The 27822-nt window shown below is 40.9% G+C and overlaps 2 protein-coding genes across 4 annotated transcripts; one reads left to right on the top strand and one right to left on the bottom strand.

Moving 5' to 3' along the window:
• Positions 1-25602, top strand: ylpm1 (YLP motif containing 1). Of its 3 annotated transcripts, XM_079180504.1 has the most exons (22): positions 1-870; positions 1291-1509; positions 2930-3118; positions 3381-3898; positions 4621-7314; positions 8312-8435; positions 8633-8768; positions 8866-8955; positions 9056-9236; positions 9347-9370; positions 9483-9673; positions 9855-10009; positions 10103-10165; positions 10323-10442; positions 10555-10731; positions 10824-10907; positions 11014-11097; positions 11186-11260; positions 17382-17433; positions 18685-18806; positions 19007-19192; positions 19752-21021. In XM_079180504.1, the coding sequence occupies exons 1-21, from the start codon at positions 259-261 to the stop codon at positions 19151-19153; spliced, it is 6057 nt and encodes a 2018-aa protein (XP_079036630.1). In that variant the 5' UTR covers positions 1-258; the 3' UTR covers positions 19154-19192; positions 19752-21021. The 3 variants fall into 3 exon arrangements, with proteins under 3 accessions (XP_079036630.1, XP_079036631.1, XP_079036632.1); XM_079180505.1 differs by lacking the exon at positions 9347-9370; XM_079180506.1 differs by lacking the exons at positions 17382-17433; positions 18685-18806; positions 19007-19192; positions 19752-21021 and adding an exon at positions 25341-25602.
• Positions 21821-27822, bottom strand: LOC306711531 (prospero homeobox protein 2-like; the record flags this gene model as incomplete). The annotated part of the gene is made up of 4 exons (XM_079180507.1): positions 21821-21988; positions 25273-25464; positions 25994-26095; positions 26503-27822. 4 exons carry the CDS (start codon positions 27820-27822, stop codon positions 21821-21823), a joined length of 1782 nt encoding a protein of 593 aa, XP_079036633.1.

The raw sequence follows: 27822 nt of genomic DNA, 5'->3' as shown, positions 1-27822 counted from the left end.
CGAAACGTTTTTGTAGCTTATTTTCACAACACTAGACGTGCACGTTTCTTTATCTGACGGATAACCGTTTCCTGCTGCAGAGTTGGTGTTTATACTCTTTGTTACATGCGGCCTGGCACCGTTGGGAAATGAAAATGTAACGTTAGCTATCGGTTATATACGAGGTAGGTTAACGTTAGCTGTTAGCTGCTAGCTACTCAGGCCCGGCTGTATGTAAGCACAAAGGCCGTGGACACAGCCTCGCTTTTTTTAAAAACAATGTATCCTTCCTGGGGGAATTATGGGGCACCCCAGTCGCAAAACTTTGGAGGAGCTGGAGCTGGGCCCCACAGGCCGCCTCCTAGTGGCGGACACGCCGGACCGGCACCTGGGTTCGGCGGCTTCGACGCCCCATCCGGAGGAGGCTCGATGTTCTCCAGTCTGCAGGAGCAACACCGACAGCAGATGGAGCAGCTGCAGATGCTGCACCAGAAACAGCTCCAGTCTGTGTTGCACCACGGCAGTAGTGCGAGTGCGAATGCGTACGGTGGTGGGGGTGGTGGCGGCGGCGGTGGTGGAGGTGGAGGACAGTCGGGTGGATATCCGGGATCAACATGGCATTCAGAAGGAGCAGGACATGCAGACAGCGGTGCTGCGGCTCAGTCGTACTTTCAAAAAGACGAGAATCCTTCTCAACCGACCAGAGGTCCACCTGCACCTCAGCCGGGTCACCCACAGCCTCCTCCCCCTCCAACGCAACCGCACCCCAACGATTCCCAATCTGTTCCTCCTCCTCCAGAGCCCCCGTCATCCAAACCACCAGAGAACACAAGTGCTCCCAAAGCCCAAGAGGCCAACACTAAAGAAGAAGACAATTCCTCACTTTTGCAGGTATTGTATCTGTTGTGTGCTCTGTGGTAGTCAGCTGTTATGTATTTACTATATGAATATTGATTGGATTTTGGACACATTTTGGTCTTTCTGATCAAAGACTACCAGCAGATGGTTTCAAAATCAAAGAGCAGATAATAATATATTTAAGTAATTTAATGACTTTGGTTGGGTGAAAAGAATGTGGACGTTCTTGGATTCCACAAGACATCTTTTGAGAGTCACGGTTTAGTTTAAAATAAATGCCACTGACATAAATTAACATTTTTAACTGTAATCCTATTATCGTGTCACATTGAGCTAGGAATGGGAAGGTAATACAAGGAAAGCAAAATTCCCCAAACACTTGCATCGTGAAAGTGAGAACACGGTTCCTCGTGTGCTTCGTCTGACAGATGTTCTTGTTCTTGTTTCACACAGGAGCAACAGCAACGATGGTACAAACAACATCTTCAAAATCTACAAAGGTTGAAGCAAGAGAAAGCCAAACAGAATAAGAATGAGGGTGACGGCCCTTTGCCGCCACCACCACCAAAAGTGGTTCCTCCTCCTCCATCAGAACCACAAAAAGGCGCACCTCCTCCACCCCCTCCAAAAGAGGAGCCCCCAGCACCACCTCCACCACCTGACGAGGCAGGGGTAAGCACTACCACTATGTTACAGAGGTGTGGACACACAGTGTTTCCGCTGGCAACGTCCCCTGTTCCCTCTTTTCCTCTCTCTCTCTTTCTTGATGGATGCACTAAAAAGGTCTAAAAGTGCAGTCTGGGAGTATTTTACTCAACCAACTGTATTTCTGTTCCGAATATTGGTTATCGATCTCCTTGATTAATGAAAATATTAGTCCCCCTCTATCAAATGAACCAGCGTTGCTTGTAAGTTTACCAGACCTGTGTCGTCCGCTCCTCATCTCTGCTTGAGGCTAGCAGCCCGAGGCTACCTTAGCCGCTACTCGCATAGCACACCCAGATTTCCCAACTGTTGGTGGTCAAATTGCATTGTGGGTAATGTAGGTGCCAGGTTTTGACAAGGAAGAAGAGTGTACACAAAGGCTGTGATGCAGGCTTGTGACAAATATTCTGCATTGGGCTGTGATTCTTGTGGTGAGCGATTGTAATTTTGTTGTAATTTTTGGTATTTTAAAATGAATCAGTCTTGTTAACTGTTTAAACGCAATGTCAACACAATCGGTTAACACTGTCGTGTGATTAGTTGGGCTATTTAGTTGTGGACTAGGGGTGCATTGTTTCCGTTAAACTGTTGTGACAAAATATCCATTACTCTCAACGTATTCTATTAAATCTATTCTTTAATGTCCATGTAAAACTGAAAAGATAGATGATTCACATCTTTATTGATTTATCTGATTTATCATGGATGTATCTCTCCTGGTACTGAGTCATGAAGGAACGTCAACAAAAGCACCAGATCCATTCCTGTGCTTTTGATCCATTCAGGAAGCCTAGATTGGGGAAAAATACTCTTTTAAATTGAATTTAAGTTTAGAATTTACAGTAACCTAATACCAGGATTACATTTTTTTGTGCAATGAATTAATTGACATTACAATAATAATATAGATTAGTTTAAACATTTATTACTTTTAAAAAATAATTGTTATTTGTTTATGCTTTTGTAGGTACTGTATTTAACAGCCTTTAAGAATGTACCAAATCCAGTTGAACTATGTACCAGACATAGAAGATTATTGCTGCATCCAAACATAGTTTGTAAAGTGTAAACATTTAAGAAAAGTCACCTAAATATACGGACACAATAAGTTCCACGACCATCAGGTCTATAGATAATTAACCCAAATTTCTGAGCTAACTGCCATGTCATTAATGTGTGAAATTCATAGTACATTCACATGCACATTCATTGTAATTGACAGTGTAAGTTACAGACGTGAAAATAATGCACTTGTATACATATGTTTACTCTATCAAATGTAGCCATTTACATTAAATAGTTGTGTACAACCTACCCCCAGTTATGTCAAAAATATTCTTTGAGTTTTTAAAGAAATGGCTTGCTCCAATCTCGTTTATGTTTAAAGCCTGAGGTCCCACAAGACCCAGAGGAGGCAGCCCGCCTACAGCAGTTACAGGCTGCAGCAGCGCAGTGGCAAAAGGTGCAGCAACAGAGAGCAGGCTTACAATACCAGGCTCTCATGCAACAACACGAAAAGCTTCAGCAGATCCTGGAAAAATACCAACAGCTGATTCAGCAACCTGCAAGCCTTCAGGTAGGTAAATGGTAGTTGCTTTGACAGCTACTTTTTTATTTCTAAGATGATCGGTTTATAAAATGAAAGGTGAAAAGCATAGTATGTTTACTGGAACCAAAAGAGGACATTAGAGTGAGTTTTAGCTGCAACTACTCTGATCTGCAACCCCGGCAGCAGCTTGGAGGCCAATACTTTTTCATGTCTTAGTGATTTCTTTGTTCTACATGTACCTGTATAATAATTAACCTAATAACTAAAACCAAATGTCCTTTTTTTGTAGTCAATGTCTGCTGAAATGCAGCTGAGGCACTATGAAATGCAACAGCAGCAGTTCACCCCTCTATTCCAAGACTGGGATCACTCTTTCGTCCTGTGGTATGAGCAGTTCAAGACCTATCCCCACAAAGACCAATTGCAGGACTATGAGCGCCAATGGAAGCAGTGGCAGGAGCAGATGAACGCCACCAATGCCCACCTTCAAGAAAGGGTGGCCACTCTCACTGCCATGGTGCCATTTGCCTCAAGCCAGTTCAGTAGTGGTATGATGGGACAATTTGGCCAGTACCCTGGACAAGACATGCAAATGCAGCAGCAGCAGCCAGCAAAGCCGGCTATGCAGCATTCCCCACTTGGTGTTGGACCCAACGCTCAAGGTCCACGGTCCGCTGGCTTTGGGACACATTCAGAATCACCTGCTGGACCCCCAGTGAGAGGAGCGGTCCCTTCTAGCATAGGAGTCAGACCCCCAGCTCCCCCCACCATTCAGCCACCAAGCATCAACAGTGTCAGAGGTCCACGGTCAGTAGGGTGTTTACCACTGGGATTGGGGTTTTATTTAAAGTTACTCCAAGGAACTTTTGAGTAGTTATACTTATTCTTTATGCCTGTCATTGGGTACAATACCCCACGAAATTAGACAAAACGATTTACAGGTTACGTAGGTTCACCAGAAACTCCTTTAACTCAGACTCCAGCAGGGCCGCCTTCGACCAGCAGTTGAAGCTCTGGCAGGAGGTGGGGAGCTTTGATACCCAGCAGCAGCGGTGGCTCCACCTCCAGCCAGGAGCAGAGCTTTGTCTCACTGCTTTGCAATTCCCCACTGGAAGCCCACACCAACACCACACTGCTGAAGGCCCAGGCCGTATCGCTAGGCCTGCTGGAGAACCTGGACTGCACAGGGCAGACTGTCAGACCCTGCTGCAGTAAAATTGGAGGTTTCCTAAAGGGTATCTGGTACTCGGTAACACTACAGCCTTTGTCCACATGGACTACCAAATTGAACACAAAATAAAAGTTCCTTGTAGTAGCTTAATGAAATTAAAAGAAAATATCAAATGGAAAATGTTTCATAAAATTGGTTGAGTATTTTAATTTAGGTTGGTTATTACAGTACCTCATGTTTACAATTAATATGTATTGTTTTATATTGATAGCCTGTCACTGGGACGCTAATAGAAATCTTTCTTGTTAATAATGTTCTTAATAATAATGTTTTTTTGTTTTTTTTACAATTTCTCTAGTCCTGTTGGTCCCAGCGGAAGCAACCCTAGATTTGACCAGCCACAGCAAAGTTTTGATGGTCCTCCAAGATTTGACCGGCCACAGCAAGGTTTTGATGGTCCTCCAAGATTTGACCAACCACAACAGCGCTTTGACGCTCCCCCAAGGTTCAATCAACCACAGCAGCGCTTTGATGGTCCCCCCAGATTTGACCAACCACGGCAGCGCTTTGATGGTCCCCCCAGATTTGACCAACCACGGCAGCGCTTTGATGGTCCCCCCAGATTTGACCAACCACGGCATCGCTTTGATGGTCCCCCCAGATTTGACCAACCACGGCAGCACTTTGATGGTCCCCCCAGGTTTGACCAACCACGGCAGCGTTTTGATGGTCCCCCCAGATTTGACCAACCTCGATTTGGACAGCAGCCTAGGTTTGAGCAGACCCCAAGGCTCCCTGGCCCCCCAACTCTTTTTGAACGCCCACCTGTACCTCAGCAGAAACAACAACAAGGTTCCCAACCTAAGGCCCAACCAGCTACTAAACAACCTGCCAGTATGGATTCCAAGACTTCTGGAAAGTCAGCTGGACCGCCTCAGTCCGAAAAAGAAAAAGTTGAATCAAAACCAGCTGATAATGCTAATGCTGAGGATTTGACAGATGATAACTTGCTTGGAACAGAGGGCTTTTTTGTCCAAAATGACCCCATTCCTCAAAAAACAAAACAAAACCGTCAGGAATTAGATGACAATAATGCTTCTAACAATGACAAAAATCTCAAACCTGGAAACACCATCCCTTCTGTAACTACTCCTTCTAGTAGTGCACAAAGTCCTCTCAAACCAGATGGACCAATAACAAACAACAAACCCCCACTGGTTCCAAAGCCCCCTGGAATCCAAAAGGAGCCGCAAGCATCTGGCCATATGCAGTCAAGACCAGATCCTCCAAGGCTTCCCCCAGGGAGGGGACGTGGTCAGCCCCCAGTACCTGTTCAAGTGCATGGACGAGGACGTGGGCAGAGGGGACCTGGAGACTTCAGGGGATCGAATACTGTACCACTTGGGGAGGGTATGGGAGAAATGTCTTATAACTACATGCCACCTGAAGAGAATGTGGAGGTACCTGAAGAGCAGGAAGAATATCAGTGGCAAGATTCTTCATACGAGCAGTGTGACGGTGAGGAATTAGAGGAACCCCCTGAAGAAATGTGGATGCCAGGCGGACATCACTTCTCAACAGAGGAAGAGTATTATGAAGAGCCATTAGGAGGACCCCCCATGGGCAGAGGAGGACCCCCCATGGGCAGAGGAGGCCCACCTATGGGCAGAGGAGGCCCGCCTATGGGCAGAGGGGGACCGCCTATGGGTAGAGGAGGACCTCATATGGGTAGAGGGGGGCCTCATATGGGTAGAGGGGGGCTGCCTATGGGTAGAGGGGGGCCGCCTATGGGCAGAGGAGGACCTCCTATGGGCAGAGGAGGGCCACCTATGGGCAGAGGGGGACCGCCTATGGGCAGAGGGGGACCTCCTATGGGCAGAGGGGGACCTCCTATGGGCAGAGGGGGGCCTCCTATGGGCAGAGGAGGACCAATGGACAGGCACTGGGAAGAACCTGAGTCAGCAGAGTACTCAGAGGAAGGGGATCCTTACTGGGGAGAAATGAGACCTCCAATGAGAGGCATGAGACCCCCGTTTCCACCTGGCCGGGGTCGTCCCCCACGTGGTCATCCTGGTTTTATGCACCAAGGACGAGGACACCCCACTCATCCAGCACATGGGCCAATGGATCATGAACAATTAGGCCATGGAATGGACATTGATGATAACGAAATGGATCCAATGCACCATGGACATGATCCTCATAGCCATCCGATGCATTCTGACGTAGGAAGAGGCAGGCATCGTGGGCCACCACTACCTCACGAAACGATGGATCCTATGGAGGAGCCATCGTACAATGAAGGGAATGAGTTAGGGTGGCAACCGCCACATGGCAGAGGCCCTCCTATGCCTCCACATGAGATGATCGATTCGGGAGGAATGAGGAGGAGACCTATGGGTCGAGGGATGGCAAGAGGCATGTGGCGGCCAGGTCCAACACATGAGGAATATGAAGAGAGACCTAATGAGGCTTTTGTTGAGGATTATGGTCATGGGGAACATGGTCATCACTGGCGGCCACCACAGGACTATCGCCCTGATGACAGTGGGAATGACGCCAAGTACTATGAGTCCGAATGGGACGGAGACCGTGCTCCTCCTGAGAGGGACTATCCCCCTCGCATGCCACCATCACAGCCTTACAGAGATGGCCATTGGCCAGAGGAAAGAGAAAGAGGTAAGCCATATCCTCATGGTGAACATGATCGGGGAAGAGGAGAACTTAGAATTCGGGAGTATGGGGCCGAGCCACCGTACCGGCAGGAAGAACCGTCATACCCACCACCCGCAGCACCTTCAGAATGGGATAGGCCTTCAAGACTTCCTCCACCACCAGAGAGAGGGTATCCCACTGACTATGAGGTTCGCAGAGGTCGCTATGAAGAGCCTCCTTTGGATATACGTCCACCTTTATCTCCTGCTTCAGCTGTCACAAACTTGCCAGAGAGCTCAGTTGATTCACAAGGAGCAGGTGGGGCGAATGTACTTGCACTCTCCCAACGTCAGCATGAGATCATCTTGAAAGCTGCTCAGGAGCTTAAACTTATAAGGTAATTAACCCTTGATTAATGCATCATTATTTTAGGTTCACACATTCTGACTTCTGTATAGTGGAATCTAGCCATGCAGAGTGCAGTGTTGTAAGTAATTGCTCAGGGGTGGAAATATCCACCCATAGAAATAGAATAGGAGTAGAACTGACATTCCCATTTATATTAACGTAGCAGGATGGTAAGGGCCGTGTCCATTTTTATGTTTGCCATTGCGTCTCTGTAGCAGGCTTAATTCCATATAAAAAAAATCGATTTATGGCAAGTCGTGGACTCATTGAGGTGAGGTTTTACAGAAACACTTAAAACCAGCGGTGGAGTAGTAACCATACGGAGTGTAGAGAGCCAGAGTAAATGAGTCAAATTGAACAACTTGCTGCTTCATCTACATACTCTTGTCACAGCGTAGAAGAGCACAGATGAGTGACAACTTTGTTCAACTCATTATCTGTAACCAATGTAGCATTATAGCATGGTGGAATTAAAACGCTTTATCGCTAAATAGCTGGCTAGCTTGCTAATTCCGCCATGCTTTAATGCTACACTGGTGACAGAAGATTTGCTGAACAATGGACTGATGGCCAGTGGTCTCCCCGGGGCCGCGTCCACCATCTTCCTGGTTAGCTGAGACAACACCATTTATTGCCAGGACGTGTATTGTCAACATAACGAACAACAATTGAAATTTTAACGGAAACCAGTTAATTTTCCGCTTTACTCCTGTTACATTTCTTTGTATCCACCGCTGAGATTTCTGCCACCACACAAAAACGGTGGAGGTGAATGGAATATTATTTGTGGCATTCAAATCATTCAAAAGTTGTTGTTATGCTTGGCCGGCCTGCCTGCCTTTGCACACCGTGATTGAAGCAGAAGGCTGTTTTATTTTAGTTGCAGCTTTGCTATTTTGCTAGCATATTACCTCCTTTACTTTATGGTCAAATGGATTTTGGGGGAAATTTAGGTGAACTCAACTTCCGTTCTTTTGGGTCTACAGGGAGTTGCAGGAGGGGAAGACACCGGGTACCGAACCTCCGCCTGTACCAACTGACATCCTGTCTGAGCTTCCTGCTGGTCTTCTTGGTTTGGAGATCCCACCAGACGTCAGGAACGTTCTCAAGGTAATATTTACGAACACTATTTAAGCACAGTTGATGAGAGTGCATTGCACAATAATATTGCTTGTTATGTTAGAGGACACTAGGGAGACTTTTACAAATTTCATTTTTTCATACATTTTTGCAAATTAATTTTTTTCAATTATATTTGCCATTTTGTATGTAACTGTTAATCAATATATTTAATCTGTCATCCTTAGGGCATGACTGCAGCAGCACAGACGGCTGTAACCAACCCTGTGTCTTGGGATACAAAGCCTGCTGCCACAGATTACCAGCAATCTCTTCCCAAACCTTCAATGATTCCAAAGACTGTGGATTACGGGCATGGGCATGGTATGTGCAGCAAAGATGAACACATTTGATAATTTTAACAGATAAAACAGGTTAAGTTTCAGGACCTTGTTGGTGACATTAACAATCAATGTTTCAGAGCCCGGAGCCACTGTTGAGCGGATGTCTTATGGTGAGAGAATTGTGTTGAGGCCTGACCCAATACCATCAGACAGGGGCTATGAAAAAGGTGAGTCTCAGTATTGTAAAGCTTAGCTTTCACTACTCAAACAGAACTTGCTTTTTGCAATTTTCTAACTATTCATTTGTGAACTCTTTCATTGTCCTAGAACCTCTTGGTCCCAGAGATCCTTACAGCAGAGACCCATATTTTGAAAGACGATCAGATCCTTATATGGACCGCCGGGAGTACAGCCGAGAGAGGGAATCATACAGAGAAAAGCTGCCACCTGAATATGAAAGAGACCGATATGAGAGGGAGCGATATCTCTCACGAGATAGAGATGACAGGTATGGTGTTTCCTCAGTAGCTCTGACCCCCTTTTTTCCTAACTGTAGGGAAGCACGCTGCCTCCGTACATATGTAATATTGTTTTCTATTTGTCTGTTTTTGGTTCAAGCACACAGTCCATGGTTGAAGAAAGGTACAATATCACATTGTGTCAATACTTTGTGATTAGTCGTCAGTGTGTGCCAGTTTGAATCAAAGAATTCTGTCGACAAAGCAAATCTTGACAATGCTCCTCCTCTGTGTAGATCTCCACTGGCACCTCCTTCACGCTCGGCGTACAGGGACAGAGAGCGGGATCTTCGAGAGAGGGAGAGAAGTGACAGTCGCGATCGAGATGAACATTATGGGAGGCCTGGCTATGATAGACCTCCATACGAGCGCACCGGACTCGATCGCAGTGGGCCTGAGCGTTACGGCCATAGCTCCTCACCTTACGGTATGTTCAATCCCACATCTGTTAACAGACGTGTACTCGCGTACTTCAGCTGTGTTTGGTAGAATTTCACGTCACACTTAAATCACAAGTTGATTTCCCAATTACTTTTAAGTAAATCTACAATGGGGAAAGAAATAATGCCATTTAGAGAAATGTTTGAATTGCAATGAATATCATACAGTAGAAAGAAGAAGTTATCCAGAAGACCGAGGGCCTCCCGCTGCACCACCCCTCCCACCTCCACCTCAGCCACCCCCACGAGTCGAGAGGAAGCCAGAAATCAAGAATATTGACGATATCCTCAAACCACCTGGCAGATCATCTCGTCCTGAAAGGGTACTTATTACTACTGCAATGTTTCTTAATGTAACTATCACTTTTTTTAGTTGTATAATATTAAGTGCTCATAAATGTGATGCATTTTAACAGATTGTCATCATAATGAGAGGTCTTCCAGGAAGCGGAAAAAGTCATGTTGCAAAGCTCATACGGGTGAGTGGTGTCCTACCAGCAAATCATCGTGTAATTATAATGTATACTCATAGAGCCTGTTTAGATGTCCTTTTTTGACTTGACAAATATTGGCTTTTGGAATAAATCAAATTGAAACATAAAAACGTCGCTTTTTAATTTTGTTGATGTTATTAAGGATAAGGAAGTCGATTGTGGCGGTGCACCTCCGAGAGTTCTTGTTTTGGACGATTATTTCATGACGGAGGTTGAGAAAGTACAAAAAGATCCAGACACGGGGAGACGGGTCAAAAACAAGGTGAGTGCTAAAGTAGTGCTGTTGGAAATCAAATTCAGCAGTATCTGGCAGATGTATTACAATTATTATTGTGAACATTATAAACGATGTAATACAAAAATCTGTGTCGCAGGTTCTTGAGTACGAGTATGAGCCAGAGATGGAAGATACCTACCGGAACAGCATGCTTAAAACATTTAAGAAAACTCTGGATGACGGCTTTTTCCCCTTCATCATTTTAGACACTATTAATGACAGGGTTAAACATTTTGATCAATTCTGGAGCGCAGCCAAAACAAAAGGCTTTGAGGTGAGTTGTGTTTATGAATGTCTCCGAAAAAAACCCTGTTTTTGTTCCTATCGGCCTTGTGGCTAAAGAGGTTTGTTTTTTCTTATTTCAAGGTGTATCTTGCTGAAATCACTGCAGACACTCAGACATGTGCGAAGAGAAATGTCCATGAGCGCACTCTTAAGGATATATTGAAGGTCTGTAATATGTACCTACTGTCTCAGATACATTTGTAATAAGAGGAGTGTCGACTAAAGCTCATAGATATAAAATACACTTCTTAATGGAGCATTCTGTCCACAGATGTCCAACAACTGGGAGCCTTCACCACGTCATATGGTGCGCTTGGATGTCCGGTCCCTGCTTCAGGATGCTGCTATAGAGGAGGTGAGGTCTTCAAGACTTGACGGTTCTTATAATAGTATAGTCCTTTTTTCAGTAACTGAGCTGAACTAACGTGTGCTTGTGTTTTTAGGTTGAAATGGAAGACTTCAATCCTGATGACGAGCCCAAGGAGCTGAAGAGAGAGGAGGAAGAAGAGGGTGATCTGGTAGGACACGAAAAGCTTCAATTTATAGCCACATAGCTTCCACAATCATTTCCACTTATTTGTATTTCCATCTTCCACATAAGGCCTATCTAGTAATTTGATTTATGTAGTGAATTTCAGATTCACGAGGAAGGCCAGAGCAGAACAGAGAAATTATAAAAAAATATAAGGGAGAGAGATGGAGAAAGTTAAAACACTGTAGTGAATCCGTCCTGAAATGAAACGATTGGTGCAATAGTCTATTAGCAGTTTCAAGGCCTCCTGGTCAATTTTAGTTTAGTAGATTTCGTTGTTCAGAAGTTCAATTTTCTTCTTCACTTCAAGAGTTTTACAAAAAAGTTGGACGTTTAAAAATGAATATTCTTGTTAAAGTACCACCATCAAGCAAAGTGTTCCAAAACGTTATCCTCCGTCATTGTGGATGACTCTGGACCGTTCTGCCGAGTTTTGATTTCCATTCAAGGAAAGACAAAACTTTTTTATTTTTTATTAAAAGACATTAATTTAATTTAAATCCCAAAATCCAGTTGAAAAAATACAATGTTTATTAAATCATGTGCGAAACATACTCGTGGATAATACATTTCTAATTAATTTTAATTATGAAAATACCAAATTTTTCTATATTCTGTGATTTTAAAGAAAACATGAATTCTATTTAATCATATGCCAAATTAATTTTAAAAAGATGAGGTAAATATTGCCTTTGACATAAAGGAAAATGTTTACAGACACGTTTATAATCAGATTGTTTTGGGGTTCAGATTTTAAAACATTTTTAAAGCAGATAATGTGATTATCTATCCAGCTCTAAAGATGTTGTACAACTACTCCGGTGAAATTTTAACAAACTTTTAAAAAAGTTACAATTTTACATTGGTGTTGATAAAATCAGAGTGATGGACTTTCTAATACCCACCAGGTTTCAGTGAAAGATTCTTTTCTTGTGTCGACATTTTGATGAAATCTTTAAAGCTGAAGAAACACATTTTGAAAGTTTCACAATTTAAATGTTTCCTACGGTATCACCTTCAGGGGGATTGTCTCCACATGGAGTACACAAAGCTTGGGACCAAACTGGACCGCGGGGCAAAAGTTAATTTAGTTGTGCCCATTTTAGTGATTTCATTAGGAAGATAAAATGATCTGCAGAAACAATATGCAACTGGCCTCAATAGCACAGTTGCCTAATAATAAAAAGGCCTAACAACAAATCTGCTTTACCTTGAAGCAGCGATTATCAATTATATAATAATGTATCACATGTCAATGCAAAAAGATGTGGAGTCCCTTGTAGTGATCAGCCTGCAGCTTTACTGTTTCTGTTCACTCTCACTGTTCTCATAACCCACTGTGTGCTACCTGCTCAGCAGCAAACATCACACACAGTTGACGACTGGCTAGTGAACATAGCGGAGAATTTAGCAGTTAAAGAGACAGACTTTTCATTGGTGTTGGTGGAGACAAAGAACTAGAAGCAGAAGAAATATGAAAATCAAGAGATTCATCCCATTAAGGTTCAAGCAGTGCCGTGAAGCACCATCTGTTAGCATGGTACAGCACTAGCACGATATCCACTGGTGAGAGATCACATGCTCAAGCTCTGCACGGACTGTTTATGATATGCCTTATTATTTACAAAACCAAAAAACAGATTTCACAATTGACCTTTACATGACTGTAGTTTGTGTAAACAAAATGTTTGTAAAAGTCCACTGTGAAGTTTGAGATAGAATTAGTTGTAGAACAAAATGTAGGTATGGTCAATGACCACAACAAAGTTGAAAATGTCTGATGTTTTAGAGACATGTTGGTTATTCTTTGATATATGATATAATGATACTGCAATTGCTACATCGTCATCATCGCTGATTTAACTGTGAAAACCCTCTTTGTGGATGGTCCTTCATTTATTGAATTTACAGATGAAATTGGGTTTTGCACAAAATTTAAAATAGTGACAATGGTCGAAGAAATATCCATTAAACTCCAGGGGGGGAGGGTATTGTTTCTAGGGCCTATGAATTTAAAAAATGTTTAATTTAAAATGTTACAGCAGTGAGCAGTGGACGCAACACACAAGGCAGAGGTCTGGTGGTCCGTTAACAAAAGTCAAGAAAAGTATACATTATTTATCATAAAAAATGGTCAGTGTTGATGGCTTGTTTTAAATTGTATAAAAAGTTACAGACATCAGACTGATAACAAATAGTCCTGAAGCTTCATTTTAAGTATCTCTCTATCTGTACTTTTTGTAAACCCAGTCCCCCAGTGGACTTCTCCACAATTATACAAATGTGTAAATACAAAAGCAATGTTCTTGGTTTGCAGAAAGACAACATTTAGATCAAATCATATAAAATACGGCTCATTTCAGTCACAACAAGAAAGTATAGGTTACATTTGAAAGCTTCACTGACATCTCCAGAACAACTTTATCCAGTGGCATAAAACACACCTAATGGGGCTATCTGTGTCCTTTAGCACAAGGGGAGTCCCCAATATGTTTGGTTTCTCTAGGTATGGACTGTTTCCGCAAATATTCCCCCTATATTGCAACACGTTAAAAAGATGTGAGATTCCATCATGTCTGGCCCATGCGTGTCTAGACCGGAGTCTGCCAGAAGTGTTTTTTTTTTATTTGTCTACAGATACGCTCTCATTTTACTCTGTGCTGCCAGCTGTCTGCCCAACTATTTTTCAACAATACGTGCATTACTGCAGGGTGGATGCCCAATAAAAAGGCACTGAATCATATGTTCATCCACATTCTGTAACCGTCGGAGCAGAGAGGGCTGTAGTGATGCGGGGGTCAGGGTTTTGTGAATTTTAACAAGGTAGTAGCCTTAATCTATATAGGATTATACTTTTTTTTTTTAACCTATTGTTTTGCTACACTGTGTAGAAAAAGAATGGCGCCCACAGTTAAAGGATTTAACCTATTTCTATGCGCTTCGAGCTCCGACCAGCTGAGTGGAAAGCGAGCTCTCTGGATGTTGCTGGATGCAGAGTGGTAGCAATGGCCCACATTTACCATCATTCAGTGCTGGACTTAATATTGTGATATCTTTTGTTGTTTTATGCTCCAAACTGCAATTTTTTATTGTTAGTTTTTAACTTGCCTGTTCAGAACACAGTGAATTGTTTATTAAACCATCAGTGAGGCAGTTGTTACATTACTGCAGACCAGCTGCGTAACACTCAATTAGTAAATCAGATTATTATTGTACATTTTAAATAGTCTTTCTGTGCTGCACATCTAACCTTGCTTTAGCACCACCATTCCACCGTTCTGTGTGTAACTTTCAAAACATCAATAGATTGTTATTAATGACACCGGTGATCGATCAGTGAACAACAGTCAGCATCCTGTTGCTCACACTGTATGCATGAGCATCGGCGAAAACCCAATTGAATGACCTGCATTTTTATGAAATGCAAGAAAATTAATAACAATAAAATTTATGTTATTTTAAATAATGTTCCTATATTTTATTTATACCCACCACAACAGAGTCCACTCATATGAAATATATTGTGATAGTGTGGTTTTAGCTGGCTAATGTTAGCTAACATTAGGTTGTTTGCTAACGCGGACAAATTTCTAGCTAGCTAATGTAGCAAAAATACAGTCTTGAGTAGATAACGTCAGTTAATTCATCCACACTCCCGGGGCCGGCCTGGCTGTTAAATTGGCTAGCTTGCTGTTTGCAAAATACTTTGTTTGCTAATGTTATGAAGCAACACTTACATTGAAGTCACTCCACAGGCTGTCATAGGCAAGCAAGAAAGTCGGGGAAGGTTTTTTTGTTACGTTAGTTTATTGGCAATAAACACAAAACAATGAATACATGTTATAAGTTACACATAGAACCTTTTTAATATACACTACATTTGAGCTATTTTAATTTACCTCACATCACAGTTGGATGTGGTCAGATCTTGTTTGTTGCACCTGCGACTACATCCAACGGTGATGTGGTGCTACTCAGTGTGTCCACAGATATTCATCCTGAAAGTAAAAAGTCTGTCGAGAGACCATTTGTCATCTATGTGTATGATATATTACTGAATAGACCAGAATAACCTGAACAGACCATTGACCTTCTTATCAGCTTTCAACCTTCGGTTTGTACGTTAAACTCTGGAATCCAGAGCGCCTGAACTTGTTTGTTTGTCATCCTATGTATACAAACTGATTTTACACACTTTCAATATTCCATTCCATCATCCAAACCGCTTATCCCATTGAGGGTCGCGGGGCACTGGCGCCGATCCCAGGCGAAGGCAGGGTACACCCAGACAAACATTCACACACCTATGGGCAATTCTGAGTCTCCAAATAACCTAAGCTACATGTCTTTGGACTGTGGGAGGAAGCCGGAGAACCCGGAGTGAACTCACGCTGCCAACGTGCAAACTCCACACAGAAGGACCATTGGGGATCGAACCCGGGCCCCTCTTGCTGTGAGGTGACAGTGCTAGCCACTACACCACCGTGCAGCCCCACTTTCGATATTGTGCCAATTATAATAAGCACCTTAAATATGCCAAATAAAATGACTGACTTCTTAAAGCTCCTACCCACCAAATATCCACCCGTCTAATCAAGCACAGTGAGTTTTCCCTTCCTGTGCTTAATCAGACTTCTGTCAGGACTGAGTGGGCGTTGACGTCCTACTAAAGCTTCGCCCATCTTAAACCTGAGCAGAGGTCTAATCACAAAAAGTTTTAAACCAAATTTAAAAAGGGTACAAAAATACACATTCACACTGATGTAAATTACATCCTGAGAAACCCAAATCATAAAATAACATGGCACAAAAACAAATGTCACAAATATAAAAACAAATAAATGCATTAAAATAAATTTATTATAGAATACATATCTAATGTGGAGATCAGAAACCCTTACCAAAAACTCTTGTCCTGTGAATAGATTTTTAGATTCAGTGTTCTTTTCAGAAAGAGGAAAACTGGACAAAAAGCTGTGGCAATGAAAAATCTAAACAAATTTAAACAAAGAGAGAACTTGAATGTATTGTTATTGGACCAATGAAACCAGTAAACTTGTTATTCAATCATAACATTTTGACAGATGTGCCACTGATGCAACTGTAATAATTGTATTTCACAACATGTTGCAGAGGGCTGTTTATCTGTCATATAGCTCTGGGTAATGGTTTTGGCAGGGTGTCATTGTTAAGCACGTTAAAATAACATCATCTCAGCTGGAGTGAAACGATGTCCTCTCTTTAGGTGATGTACAGTACCAGACGCTTACACGCTGCTCATGATGTTGACCGTTGTGTTGCTCTTCCTCCAAGATTAACAAATTATCCTGCAAGGTTTAATTGCACTTATTTTGAATATATTGTAAGTTCCTTTAAAAAAAAAAAAAAAATACATAATGTTTGTGGCTGACAATATTACCTCTCAAATTTCACTTTTCAGCTTCAATTAGGTCTTTAAAGGGTCAAAAGAATACAGGGGGGGTGTCTTTACTTAGGAATTGGCTAGTGCTAGCCAGCTAAATAGCATCAGTATGATTTGACAGGTGAGGATTGGTTAGGGGAGAAGTGATGCTATGTTAAAAAAACAGGAACATTTACATGTTTAATAACACTAATATTCATGTCAAAGTTTGTGCAGCAGCACTGCAAACTCGTACATAGGCGTGTTGTTGTTTGATCATTAGCTTACACAGACAAACTACACGACGAGAGACTGAAGTGCTTGTTTTGCTTTTTTATCTTCTGAGAGCAGAGAGGTTTGCTTGATGATCGTTTTATAAAGGAAAGCACTTTGTGTTCTCCAAAGCAGAGCACACCTATTATCCATTCTTTCTTTCTTTCTTTTTTGTTGCATGTAGCCAAGAACAAAGGCTTAGTCTCAACACAGTAGTTTCTCTCAACTTGCCAGATGTCAATATTTGCATGCTACTGTTGCATTATGTCTTAATCCGATAAGTCCTCACCCAGTCTCATCCTTGAGTAGTTCCTGTTGTCTTTCCACTTCTGATAAACCAGTCTGCTCTCTTTTCAGCCACCCTGTTTTCTCTCTCCCTCTCCCTGTGTCACCCAAATGTTTAACCATTGTAGTGTTTCTTTATAAAATATAGGGCTACATTCCAAAAAGCAAATGGGAGATGGACACGTCCGAGGCGAAACTTGGTAGGTATTCCCCTTTGTTAGTCTTCATTTTAAGTAGTAAAAAGGCTGATGATATTGGTTGGATTCATGGTTATGGTGTCTTATATGTGTGCATATCTGTGTATCTGTGCACACAGCATGACAACAAACTAAACTATGAATGTAATGATTGACAGATGCTTCAATTTGAAGCCCACTTTTGTTTTCCTCTGAAGAAAACTTTTCTGTACGGGTAAATGTACAAAGAGAATGAAAAGAGGTTATGCATTGTGCTGGGCGGTATATACCGGTTTTAATTTCCCGTATGATATAAATTTTTCACACATCGTCATAGCCGAAACAACTGCTGTCACTCTTCAACGGGCAGCAAAATATATTGTTCGCCGCTAAGGGCACTGCAGTCGGAGCTAGTTGCCTTAAGTGTATTGAGAGGGACCCCTAATCATGGTCATAACTTTATAACAACAATTAATAACAGGACAAAACACTACGACACAACAGTCTCCGCTGTTTGGAAGTGTTTTGGTTTTAAAAAGTCCGACATCCAAAAGACTATATATTGCAAAGTGTATCGAGCCACTGTTGTTGCCGCTGGTGGTAACAGGAGCAACTTACTCCATCACCTCAGCAGAAAACATGAGTTGGAATACTAAGAGTCCACGATCCACCTATGCAAGGACATGGTCCCGCTACAGACAGTCGAGAAAGACGTGTTCAGAGCAATCATTAAAACACTGGATTCAAGGTACGTCTTACCGGGGCGAAAATACTTCAGCCTAACTGCAACAATATACGAACAAATGAGGACACCCTGTAGTAAGCGACGCCTTTATACATGATGACATTAACATGTTTTTATATTCTATGTACTTCTGACAGTAGAGTAAGCCACTATAAACCTATATAAAAACCCAGTCAAGGAAAAAAAATACAGCGAAACCGCCAGAATCTTCAAAAATACCGTGATACAAATTTTTGGTCATACCGCCCAGCACTAGTTCTGCATATAGAAAACAAAACATGCATATACATGTAAACATGGTTATAATTTCTACAAATCCCAAGCCAGTCAAATGAGGAGGAAAAGTAGTATAGTGTTGATGTGATTGCACTTTGTTATTGTTATGTGAATGTAGAGGAAGACATTTGCTAAATCATATGATGCTGATTGACTTGCTGGCCTTTCGTGAAGAAATTGATGTTCGGATGATGGAGTTAAAGTGTTCATGGGTGAGGAGAACTGATCACTACAGTGATCTTCCATTTATACAGACAAGTTGGACGGTCTGGGGAGCAGTGGGAAGAGGAAACGGGAAGACATGGAGCACATGGAGGACTACCTACAGCTGCCAGACGACTATGCCACGCGCATGTCAGAACCAGGAAAGAAAAGGGTAAATATCCTCTGCTGCACAGCTGTTGCTTTGGTCATCTTAACATTAATTAGTTTGCCAATGAGGCAAAATATGAATTGTAAAGATCCATCTAGTCCAGGTTGTTTTTATGATGTTAAATAATGTAACAGATTTATGTTAAATGATGCCCTGTCATCCACTTCCTGGTCATAACACAAAACCGCGGTTGCTTTGTCAAGGTCCGTTGGGCTGATCTCGAGGAGCAGAAGGAAGCCGATCGAAAGCGCGCTATCGGCTTTGTGGTGGGTCAAACGGACTGGGAGAGAATAACGGATGAGAGCGGACAGCTGGCACAAAGAGCTCTCAACCGTACCAAGTATTTCTAAGAAGATAATCGTATCCCCCTTTTCTCCCTTCATTGAAAGGTATGTACAGTATGTTACTCCTTTTGTATAATGTTGTTAGGATGGCTGTAGACGTTACCGATATCTGTTGAAAGTAAGAAGTCGTCATATCGGTGTTTTGAAAATACAAATTGAATGACTTGATGACATGTTTAAGGCCTTTTCTTATTACATGTCCTGTATTGAATATGTACTTTATAGTTTCTTTAATGGAAGTGAATGGAACAGTCTTATCTCACCTTTCTTTCAGCAAGCTATTTCTTCAAAAAGGCTTGTCTTTACATTTCTTAGCTTAATCGCAATAAATAGTGAAAAAATGCCAAGTGAGAAACCTCACTGAGTGTGCGAGCATGTATGTTTTACAGCTGTAATGCCTTTTATATTGATACGAATACAGTTGTAACTTTTTCTGCATAATGTGTTACCACAATGCCTGAATGTAACTGAATTTACAAAACTTAAGTTTATTAGGAATGTATTTTCCTAGTTATCACATAAGTTAAACACATAAAAGTTATACTTGATCACAAACAAATCTATCTTTGGCCAAATCATCAATGATCTCTTTTTCTTTCTGCAGGTTTCCAGAATGTGAAAACACTGAAGCTTACTTGTGGTGAAACAAGAGACTCATCCATACCACCAATGGTTATCAAAATCTTAGTTATTTCATTGATAAAGATGCAGTATAGTTTTTTTGTTTTTTTTAAAACAGGAACTCTGGTTATTCGCGATCAATTTGTAGATTGTAACTCTGAGCTTCTTCTGGTCATGTATTCCGTATTCAGCCATGATTCTTGCTGTTTTATACTCTTCATGCTTTATGTACCGTTTACCTGTAGTAATGTTTTTTTGATCCATGTATACTTGAAAAAAACACAATAAAACATTCACAAAATCACCAACCTGGGGGAGTGTTTCTTTCATTAGCTTGATGAACAAGAGGGTCGAAGAGTTTTTGAAGCAGAATGTGCTGTAAATGAATCATTGGGGCTTGTGAATAACTATTGACATCCACCTGACATCACTTGTTTAGCCCCCTGTGACATTATTCAAGACTGGCTGTAATAAATTAGGAGAGTAGAAGTAAGAATAAATGGTTGGTTGAACATATTCCCTACATCTGTGCAAATTTCAGTGCAAATCTATCGCACCCTTGAAAGTTTTACACCTCTGTGAGTTGCCTCCCGGTCTCATGATGGTGGTGTATGTGCCATTCTCTCCTTGTCTTAGTTTTTTATTTGTTTAACTCATTTAAAAATATATACTATGAGGTAATTGCACAGACAGCTGCCAATTTCACCTCAACTTGTGGCTTGAAAATGAAGTGTAACGTGAGTGCATGATTGTAGGACTGAAAACCACCTCACTCTGTGTTTTTAACCTTTTAAGTATAATTTAATATTAATTTAAGGTTGTCAACAACCAAGTAAAGTCAGCCCACAGTGGCTTTCCATGACCAGAATAGTATTTTATTTTTATGTCTCATTTGAGTTTTTGCCATTGTTTTAACACACGTTTACATTCAAAGACGAGATATACACATGTTACCTGTAACACATTCAGCTGATTATTACTACCTGTGATCACCACTAATGCACATTATCAAAGCTCACAAATAACCATAATATGTATTTAAGTGAGGAAGAACAAGGCACATTCATTGCTTTTATTGTTTTGTCTATCTCACATACAAAATATCTTATCCAACAGCCTAGCTCAATACTTTCTCAATACATTGGCACACTTAATATGTACAGACCTGCCTGTTTGACTTCTGTTCTCACAGCCAGTTAATTGAAAAGAAAACATCACACAGAGGTGTAGTTATATTCTATTGCTGTTGAGTTGTGCACACTTCATATCGCTATGTGGTCAATATGGAAGCCGATGTATTCAGTTTTTAAGATACATTTTACATTCACAAATTTTTGCACTCGTGAAGTAAATCCTCCAGAATTTTAACTCATGAGAATTTTCATATGGATTTCTAACGCTGTTACTGAAGACGAGGATCCTCAGTTGTGACCGAACACACAGATCCACTGAAGAAGACGTTTGATTTGCCCGTGGACAGCCAGCCACAGTGAACCCTTTAGAAAGTGGATGCTGCATCTTCATGGTGAGTATGGAAGTGAGACAAAAACGCTGCTATCTTACCAGCAGTTTGTAAGGAGCGGATGAGAATCATCATTTACTGTCATTTTAACATACTTGTAATTTTCATTTTGTCCTGTACATACATATGAGCTCTGCTGAATATTAAATTATTTTTTCTTCTCCTGGTGGTGTGGACCTTTTTTTTGCTGCTTAATAAACAGAATGTGTTGCACTTGAAGATCATCACAGATTAAATAGTTGCACAATCGGTACAATACAAACTGTGTTATTGCTATATAATATGGTTAATATAGCAAAAATACAAATGCTGTCAAACGACCTCATGCTGCAACAAGCCAGTAAAGCATTTGATAAACTGTCAAATGCAATATGTGTGGAGATTGGATATGTGCGGGCATGCTCGTCACTATTCTATTTTACAACATGTCCGGTGCTTCATTAGAAACCAAATAGTTTGCTATTCAAGGCACGAGTAAATCCACATTGTGGCAGTGACCACTGTGGCACATGATGTCGTCTGGTTGGTTCTCATCCAGAGGGATGACTTTTGAATTCAGCTGGTACGTCACTGTCCAGTTTACAGATCACTTTGTAGATTGCTTTCTTCCAAGATGGATCACAATCCTTTCCCATTGAAACGGCAACGTAAAATTCTCTCAATGTAATCTCTGCAACCTCCAAGAATCTATCAGGGACCTGTGAATCCACAGAAGATTAAAAACGTTACGGCCTTTTACACACAAACTGTTTTCACGTATTTAGAGTCAGGCGTGGAAAATCAAGGTAAGTAACGAGGTGAAACATGGCAAAGGCACGACTGTTGATTGAGGATAATATTAAACCAGTTGAATCAACACACATCAGGGACTCCTGACTGCTTTTTTTTTTTACTTTTCAGTGTTTTTCATATTCCTGAATACCTTCACAAATGTATGTTGGAACTGTAACATTGTTGAATAACGACACTGGAGCTGGTAAGCAGTATTATGTTGCAAAGTTAAAAATCAATCTCAAAATTCAGTTTATTGTCAACGACCTTAATTCCACGAGGAGACACTGCATCGGTGTGGTTTGGAACAGTTATGCTCACTTTTAGAAAAGAAAATCTAAAATCGTTCATAATTTTCATGACGAATGAAAATTCTGAAAATATCCCTGTTTATGAATTTAAAAATGTCCTCAATCCCTTAAAAACTAGAGCTTGGTAGCAATATATCTGCAATGAGTTAATATTGGCTGATATTATATTCTTAGCTCTGGTAGCTTGATTTAATTGTTGACTGTTTGGGATACGTCTGTAATTGTCAGTTCTTAAAAGCTGTTTAAAGCTTTATATATTTAAGGCAATGCATGTTAAATTAGTATTAAAGCCATTTATGGAAGCATTTGGTGGAGTAAACTGATTGATTAATGAAAATGTATCTTAACATTTTCATTTCTCACTCATAATTATTAAATGGGTTAAAATTCAATAATGTTCAATAATGAGATTTGAATGCAACATATACAATTTTATTTAATTTTGCATTTACCCATAGATCATCTAGGTCACAATTGAAATTAAAATGGATAATAGGTTTCCATTTAAATTTTTACTTTTTTGCAAATTCTCATAAAGCGTTCATTTGAAAATGAATTGTCAAATGGCTTTTCCATTTTCACATTAATATTGTCAGTAAATGAGCATAGTTACTCATCATAATGCAAATTGCTTTGTTGAATTTTAATTAATCCAATTAATGCACATTTAAACGATTTTGTGAGATTACATTTTAATTTAGTCCACCAAATGCTTCCATATAAAAGACTGACCTCTTTCCTCACCATTATTTGGTCAAAAGGCCTACATGTACAAATATAATAAGTAAATTTACCATGACATCTTGTGTGCAAATCTGTGCTCCCCAGAGGATGAACCCTTTCTATTTTGGATATTCAATGTGCTCAGCTTTGCTCACTTTGTTAGAATCTAGAAGGGAAATATGCTACAGTTTGTTGAGGCCTTTTCTCTAACTCAAGACAAACTTTTAGTTTTTAGCGCCACCACTTCTAAGAACTACAGAATCTTCACTACTATGTCTGTTGTGTTGTGATATATTTCATCTAAAAGGGATGTTTGATTTCTGCTCTCACACTCGACATCACTGCTGGGTGTGTTCATGTGTGTAATCCGTTTGACTTGAGACCAAACAGGGAAATAACACTGTAACAAGACAAAAAGTTTGACGTGACGTTACATAGTTACTCAGCTAACATCATTAATTGTGTTTCATGAGAAGAAACCACAACTCTTTACTTGAAGGTTCAGTGTCTCCGTCACTCAGTAGGAGAAAGAAAACTAAACCTAGCAGCAAATGTTTGACAGCTAACTTAGTGTTTTGGCCTTTTGCTTTTGAATTGTTTTTTACCTGGAATCTGTGATTGTGTGTAATCACATAATTTCTATTTTCAAAGCACTGTTTGATTTGAAAAAAAGTATTTAATTTACAAAATATTAAACATTTAAATGTTACTTTTTTTTATTTGGTTAAGCTATTCCTTCATTTTTTATGTTTTTACCGTTTATCTGCCAACAATTTAAATTTAATTAAAATGATTTATAGCATCACGAATTGTAGTTATATGCTTCTGTGAACTATTGAGGAAAAAAAAGTTATATAATACAAAATGTTTGTAGGCCATAATGTCCCTCTGCTCTCCGTCATACTAGCCAGTATGATCGGTAAACTGGTATTAAATTGCATTTTGAGTGGTATTAAAAAGGTCTTAAATGTAACCTGCTCCCTGCAGAAACTCAGCTTAAACATTTAAAGCTGTGTTCATGTGAATCCTTACTAAAAGTCTAAGCATTTAGCTTTTCTTTTTAAATGAAGGGGGGGGGGAGCACACATACATTTGTAAATATTAAAAACACAGAATGCTTCTTTACTTAATAGGCTGAGTTTTGCATTATAGTCTGCAAGTCTTATCACATGTTAATCAGCTGTGTTAATCGTGATGTATAAACTCTTATAAATTATGAAATTCAGAAATGTTAATTATCATTTTTACAGCAAATCCTCATTTAAAGATCTTATTAAGTGGTTAGTTCCCTTTACCTCTTCTGAAACTCATCTTCAGTCACACTTCTCACTGCAGGGTTATTATGGGATAGGAGTTTAACTAGTTAGTAGAATTAGTTTTAAAGCTATATTACTAAATATGAAATATGTCACTCTGTGGAGTAGTACACATGTAGGCTGGTTAATGTATATAAACAGGGAAACTGTTTATCTGTTATAAATTCCCAGATTAAGGAGAAAATGAAAATCAATGACTCATAATCTGTTTATTACAGCATGAATACACTTTGACTATATTCTGCGTAGTTCACAAACAGGGACTTAATAACCTGTTACTGGCTTCATGAAGTTATGGTTGTTTTTCCTCATATTAATATTCATGTGGGTTCATTATTGTTACATACTGGATGAAAGTGAAATAATCTAAATGGGGCTCAACCAGACAATTTATTTAAACTTTCGGAGCCTTTTCGCACTTCGAACTAAATATTTGTATCTGATCATAAAGCTCATGGTTCCCTGAGCTGCTTTCTCTGTACAGTTTTTTTTACCTCTGTACTTACAATAAATAGAAAACATTTCTGAAGCAATTCACATTTTCTACATATGTGTGTATTATATAATCTGCAAATTATTAGGAACCGTTATATTGAATTAATCTTGTAAAGCCACTATAATCTTTACCCGTAACAAATATGCAGATGCAGCGAATCCGACACATTCAAAAATTATGCTTTGAGACTGTTGAGAAATGTAAAGCGCTACACACATCTAACAAAAGTAAATTATGTGTTGGACTGAACATCAAAATGAGACGATAAAATAACCTCACTGGAGGCTCCCAAAGCAAAAAAAAACAAATCTGTACGACGTGAGTAAGATATCACCAGTAAGAATTATAGTGGAGCATCGGTTTACCTGGAAGTCGTTGGTTTTGTTGTAGTGCATGTTGAGAGCTCTGAAAAGTTCTGATTCTCTGCCCACAGTCAGACTCCTCACGTTAGCCACTCCTATGAGAGCGTGCCGGGCGAACTTCTCCATCTGGATGTAGTAGAACTCCCTGAAGTTACTGAACCACTTGATGAGCTGAGAGGTGATGCAGCGCGTGAACTGAGGACGAGACAGAGAGACGGGTAAGTGAGATGGTCAACGTGGAATTTGATGCATTGTAATAAATGTGTCTTTGTGTGAGAGAGAAGCTGCTGAGCATGTTTCACGATATAAAGAAAAGAAAATATGAATAAACTATTTTAGCACATCTCTGTGTTGCCGTGTTTATACATTTTGGGTTAAAGTTCTTAATCCTGATCTGATTGCTTGATTGTAATAACAAATAAAAAACAAAAACTATTCACTTGTCTGGAACTGATTCTTTATTCTGTGGTGACAAAGATGCATTTTGAAAAGATAAACTGGTTTGGGATCATAAAACATGCCGCACATAAACACCCACAGAAGATTTTCTCTCAGAAACGACATGAAACATGTCTGCTTGAATGCAAAATACAGCAACTTTTCCAAGATTGTTATAGTTGCTACACATCTGTATTTCTTTAAGGTAATATTAACTTGTGTTTTGTAAATATTATCTATCAAAAAGACACAAATGTGTGGATGAATATTGCAAGTATTTCCTCACCTGCACGTCATAGAAACACATCTTCAGTACCAGAGAGCTCGGGTAGCGGGTGTAGAAGAACATGTGCTTTGCTTTCTTCAGATGGTTTGTGTTCAGACCCTCCTAAACGCACCGGTGTTAAGGGTAAAACACACAGCCGAGACATAAGAAACAGTAGTTTTCTTTGATAAGGATGATGGATACATGTTCTCAAAGACATTATTACAGCTCAACCCAATGAGAGACTGCTATTTACTGCAAGTTTGGAAGATCAAAGGGAGTACGTATGGTGCTGTCCTCTTTAAAAAACATGTTTTTGTTGATGAGCAGACTTATTTTATAGCACATAGCTGTGAGGGGTGACAAGGTTTGTGACCTCAAATAAACAAAGAAAGAGTTAGTTATTTAAAGTCAGCTGCAATAAGGAAATAAATATTTTCTGTTACTATTGATTGCTTCTTAAAGCCACAAGAAAACATAAAGAACATCAATTATTAGACTACATCAGTATAACAACTTGTAAAGGATACATTCAGCATGTACAGGTTGTTCCTCCTCAGGCAATCGGACTCAAGCTTGACATGAGACGGGCTTTCCACCAGCGTGGGACCCACCGACACAGTGTGAGTCTGTGGGCTTCTGACGGATCTGGAGTTCACCTTCGATCTCACTTTGATCGAGTTCCAACGTGTGTCAAACGTCTCAAACGTTGCTCGACTGACCTCGGAGCATTCCTTTCGCGGGCACCTGAGGGCATGTCCAGTGTTGTGATCCTTCTCTGGCGGCTGATCTTCATGCAGAGCAGAGTCGTGGCCGTAGGGGACCAGAGGTTTGGGCCGATGGGGAGCTCTTGCTCTGGACTGGAGGATGAACTTGTCGGCTCTTTCCAGCCGAGGCTTCTGCACAACCAGAGACAGAGCTTCGGTTTGAACATCTGGGACTTCTTGCGTCTCGTCTTCACCAACCGATGACTGAAGAGACATATCAGTCTCTACGTTCCCCTCGTCATTCGTGGATGTCTGTAGAAGTGGCACGCTTCTAAAGATCGAGTCAACGCTCAAGCTGACAGCTCTGCTCAGTTCGTGCTTCAAAACATCTGCCATCAGCTTTATCCTCTCAGGCTTCGACTGGAAGTAGTTCATCAGCTTCACCTTCTTCCATCCTTGATATTTTCTGCTTGAGCTGCTCTGGAACTCACTGTATGAATCTGTAAATGTTGGAGATGCTTCGGGAGAGTTGTTCCAGGTGGGATATTTACTGTACTCGGTTACTCCACCCACATGGTTTAAACTTGTCCTGAGCTGTCTGAGGTGCTGATGCTGACTCTCAAGCTGCTTTCTTGTCGTCTGACAGCCAGATCCACGATCCACAAGCTCCCGATCTTGAATCCTTTCCTGCATGCCGTCTGACTCCTCGTGCTGATTCGCCATCCCATCTGTGCAGAGCATACCAGGAGAGCTGGTCATGCCTTTGATGATATGTTCTACTCTGGCACGCTTTGCTTGATGGCCGCTGTTTAAGTTCCACTCATGGTGACCACAAGAACTGGATGCAGGAGATGAGTGCATGCCCGTGGGTAAATGTAAAGCGGTGTTGTCTCTCGATGGACTGAGCTCCAGCCGGCTCGAACAGCTCAAACTTGAACCAGCATCATCGCGGCTGTAATACGCACTCTCCGCTGGCATTGTTATGTCCTCGCTGTCTTTGTGTAAGGACACAGAAACACCTGGAAATTCTGAATTGAACAGCTCGGGGTCCAGTTGAAAAGAGGAGACGTGCTCTGCAGGGTAGCCGTCGAGGCAAATGCTGCTGGAGGAATACATACCGTTGCTCCAAACACTTGGATTCAT

This window comes from Pholis gunnellus (assembly GCF_910591455.1).
Source record: "Pholis gunnellus genome assembly, chromosome: 19".
Classification (NCBI taxonomy): Eukaryota; Metazoa; Chordata; class Actinopteri; order Perciformes; family Pholidae; genus Pholis; species Pholis gunnellus.
This window is presented reverse-complemented; position numbering and strand designations above follow the sequence as displayed.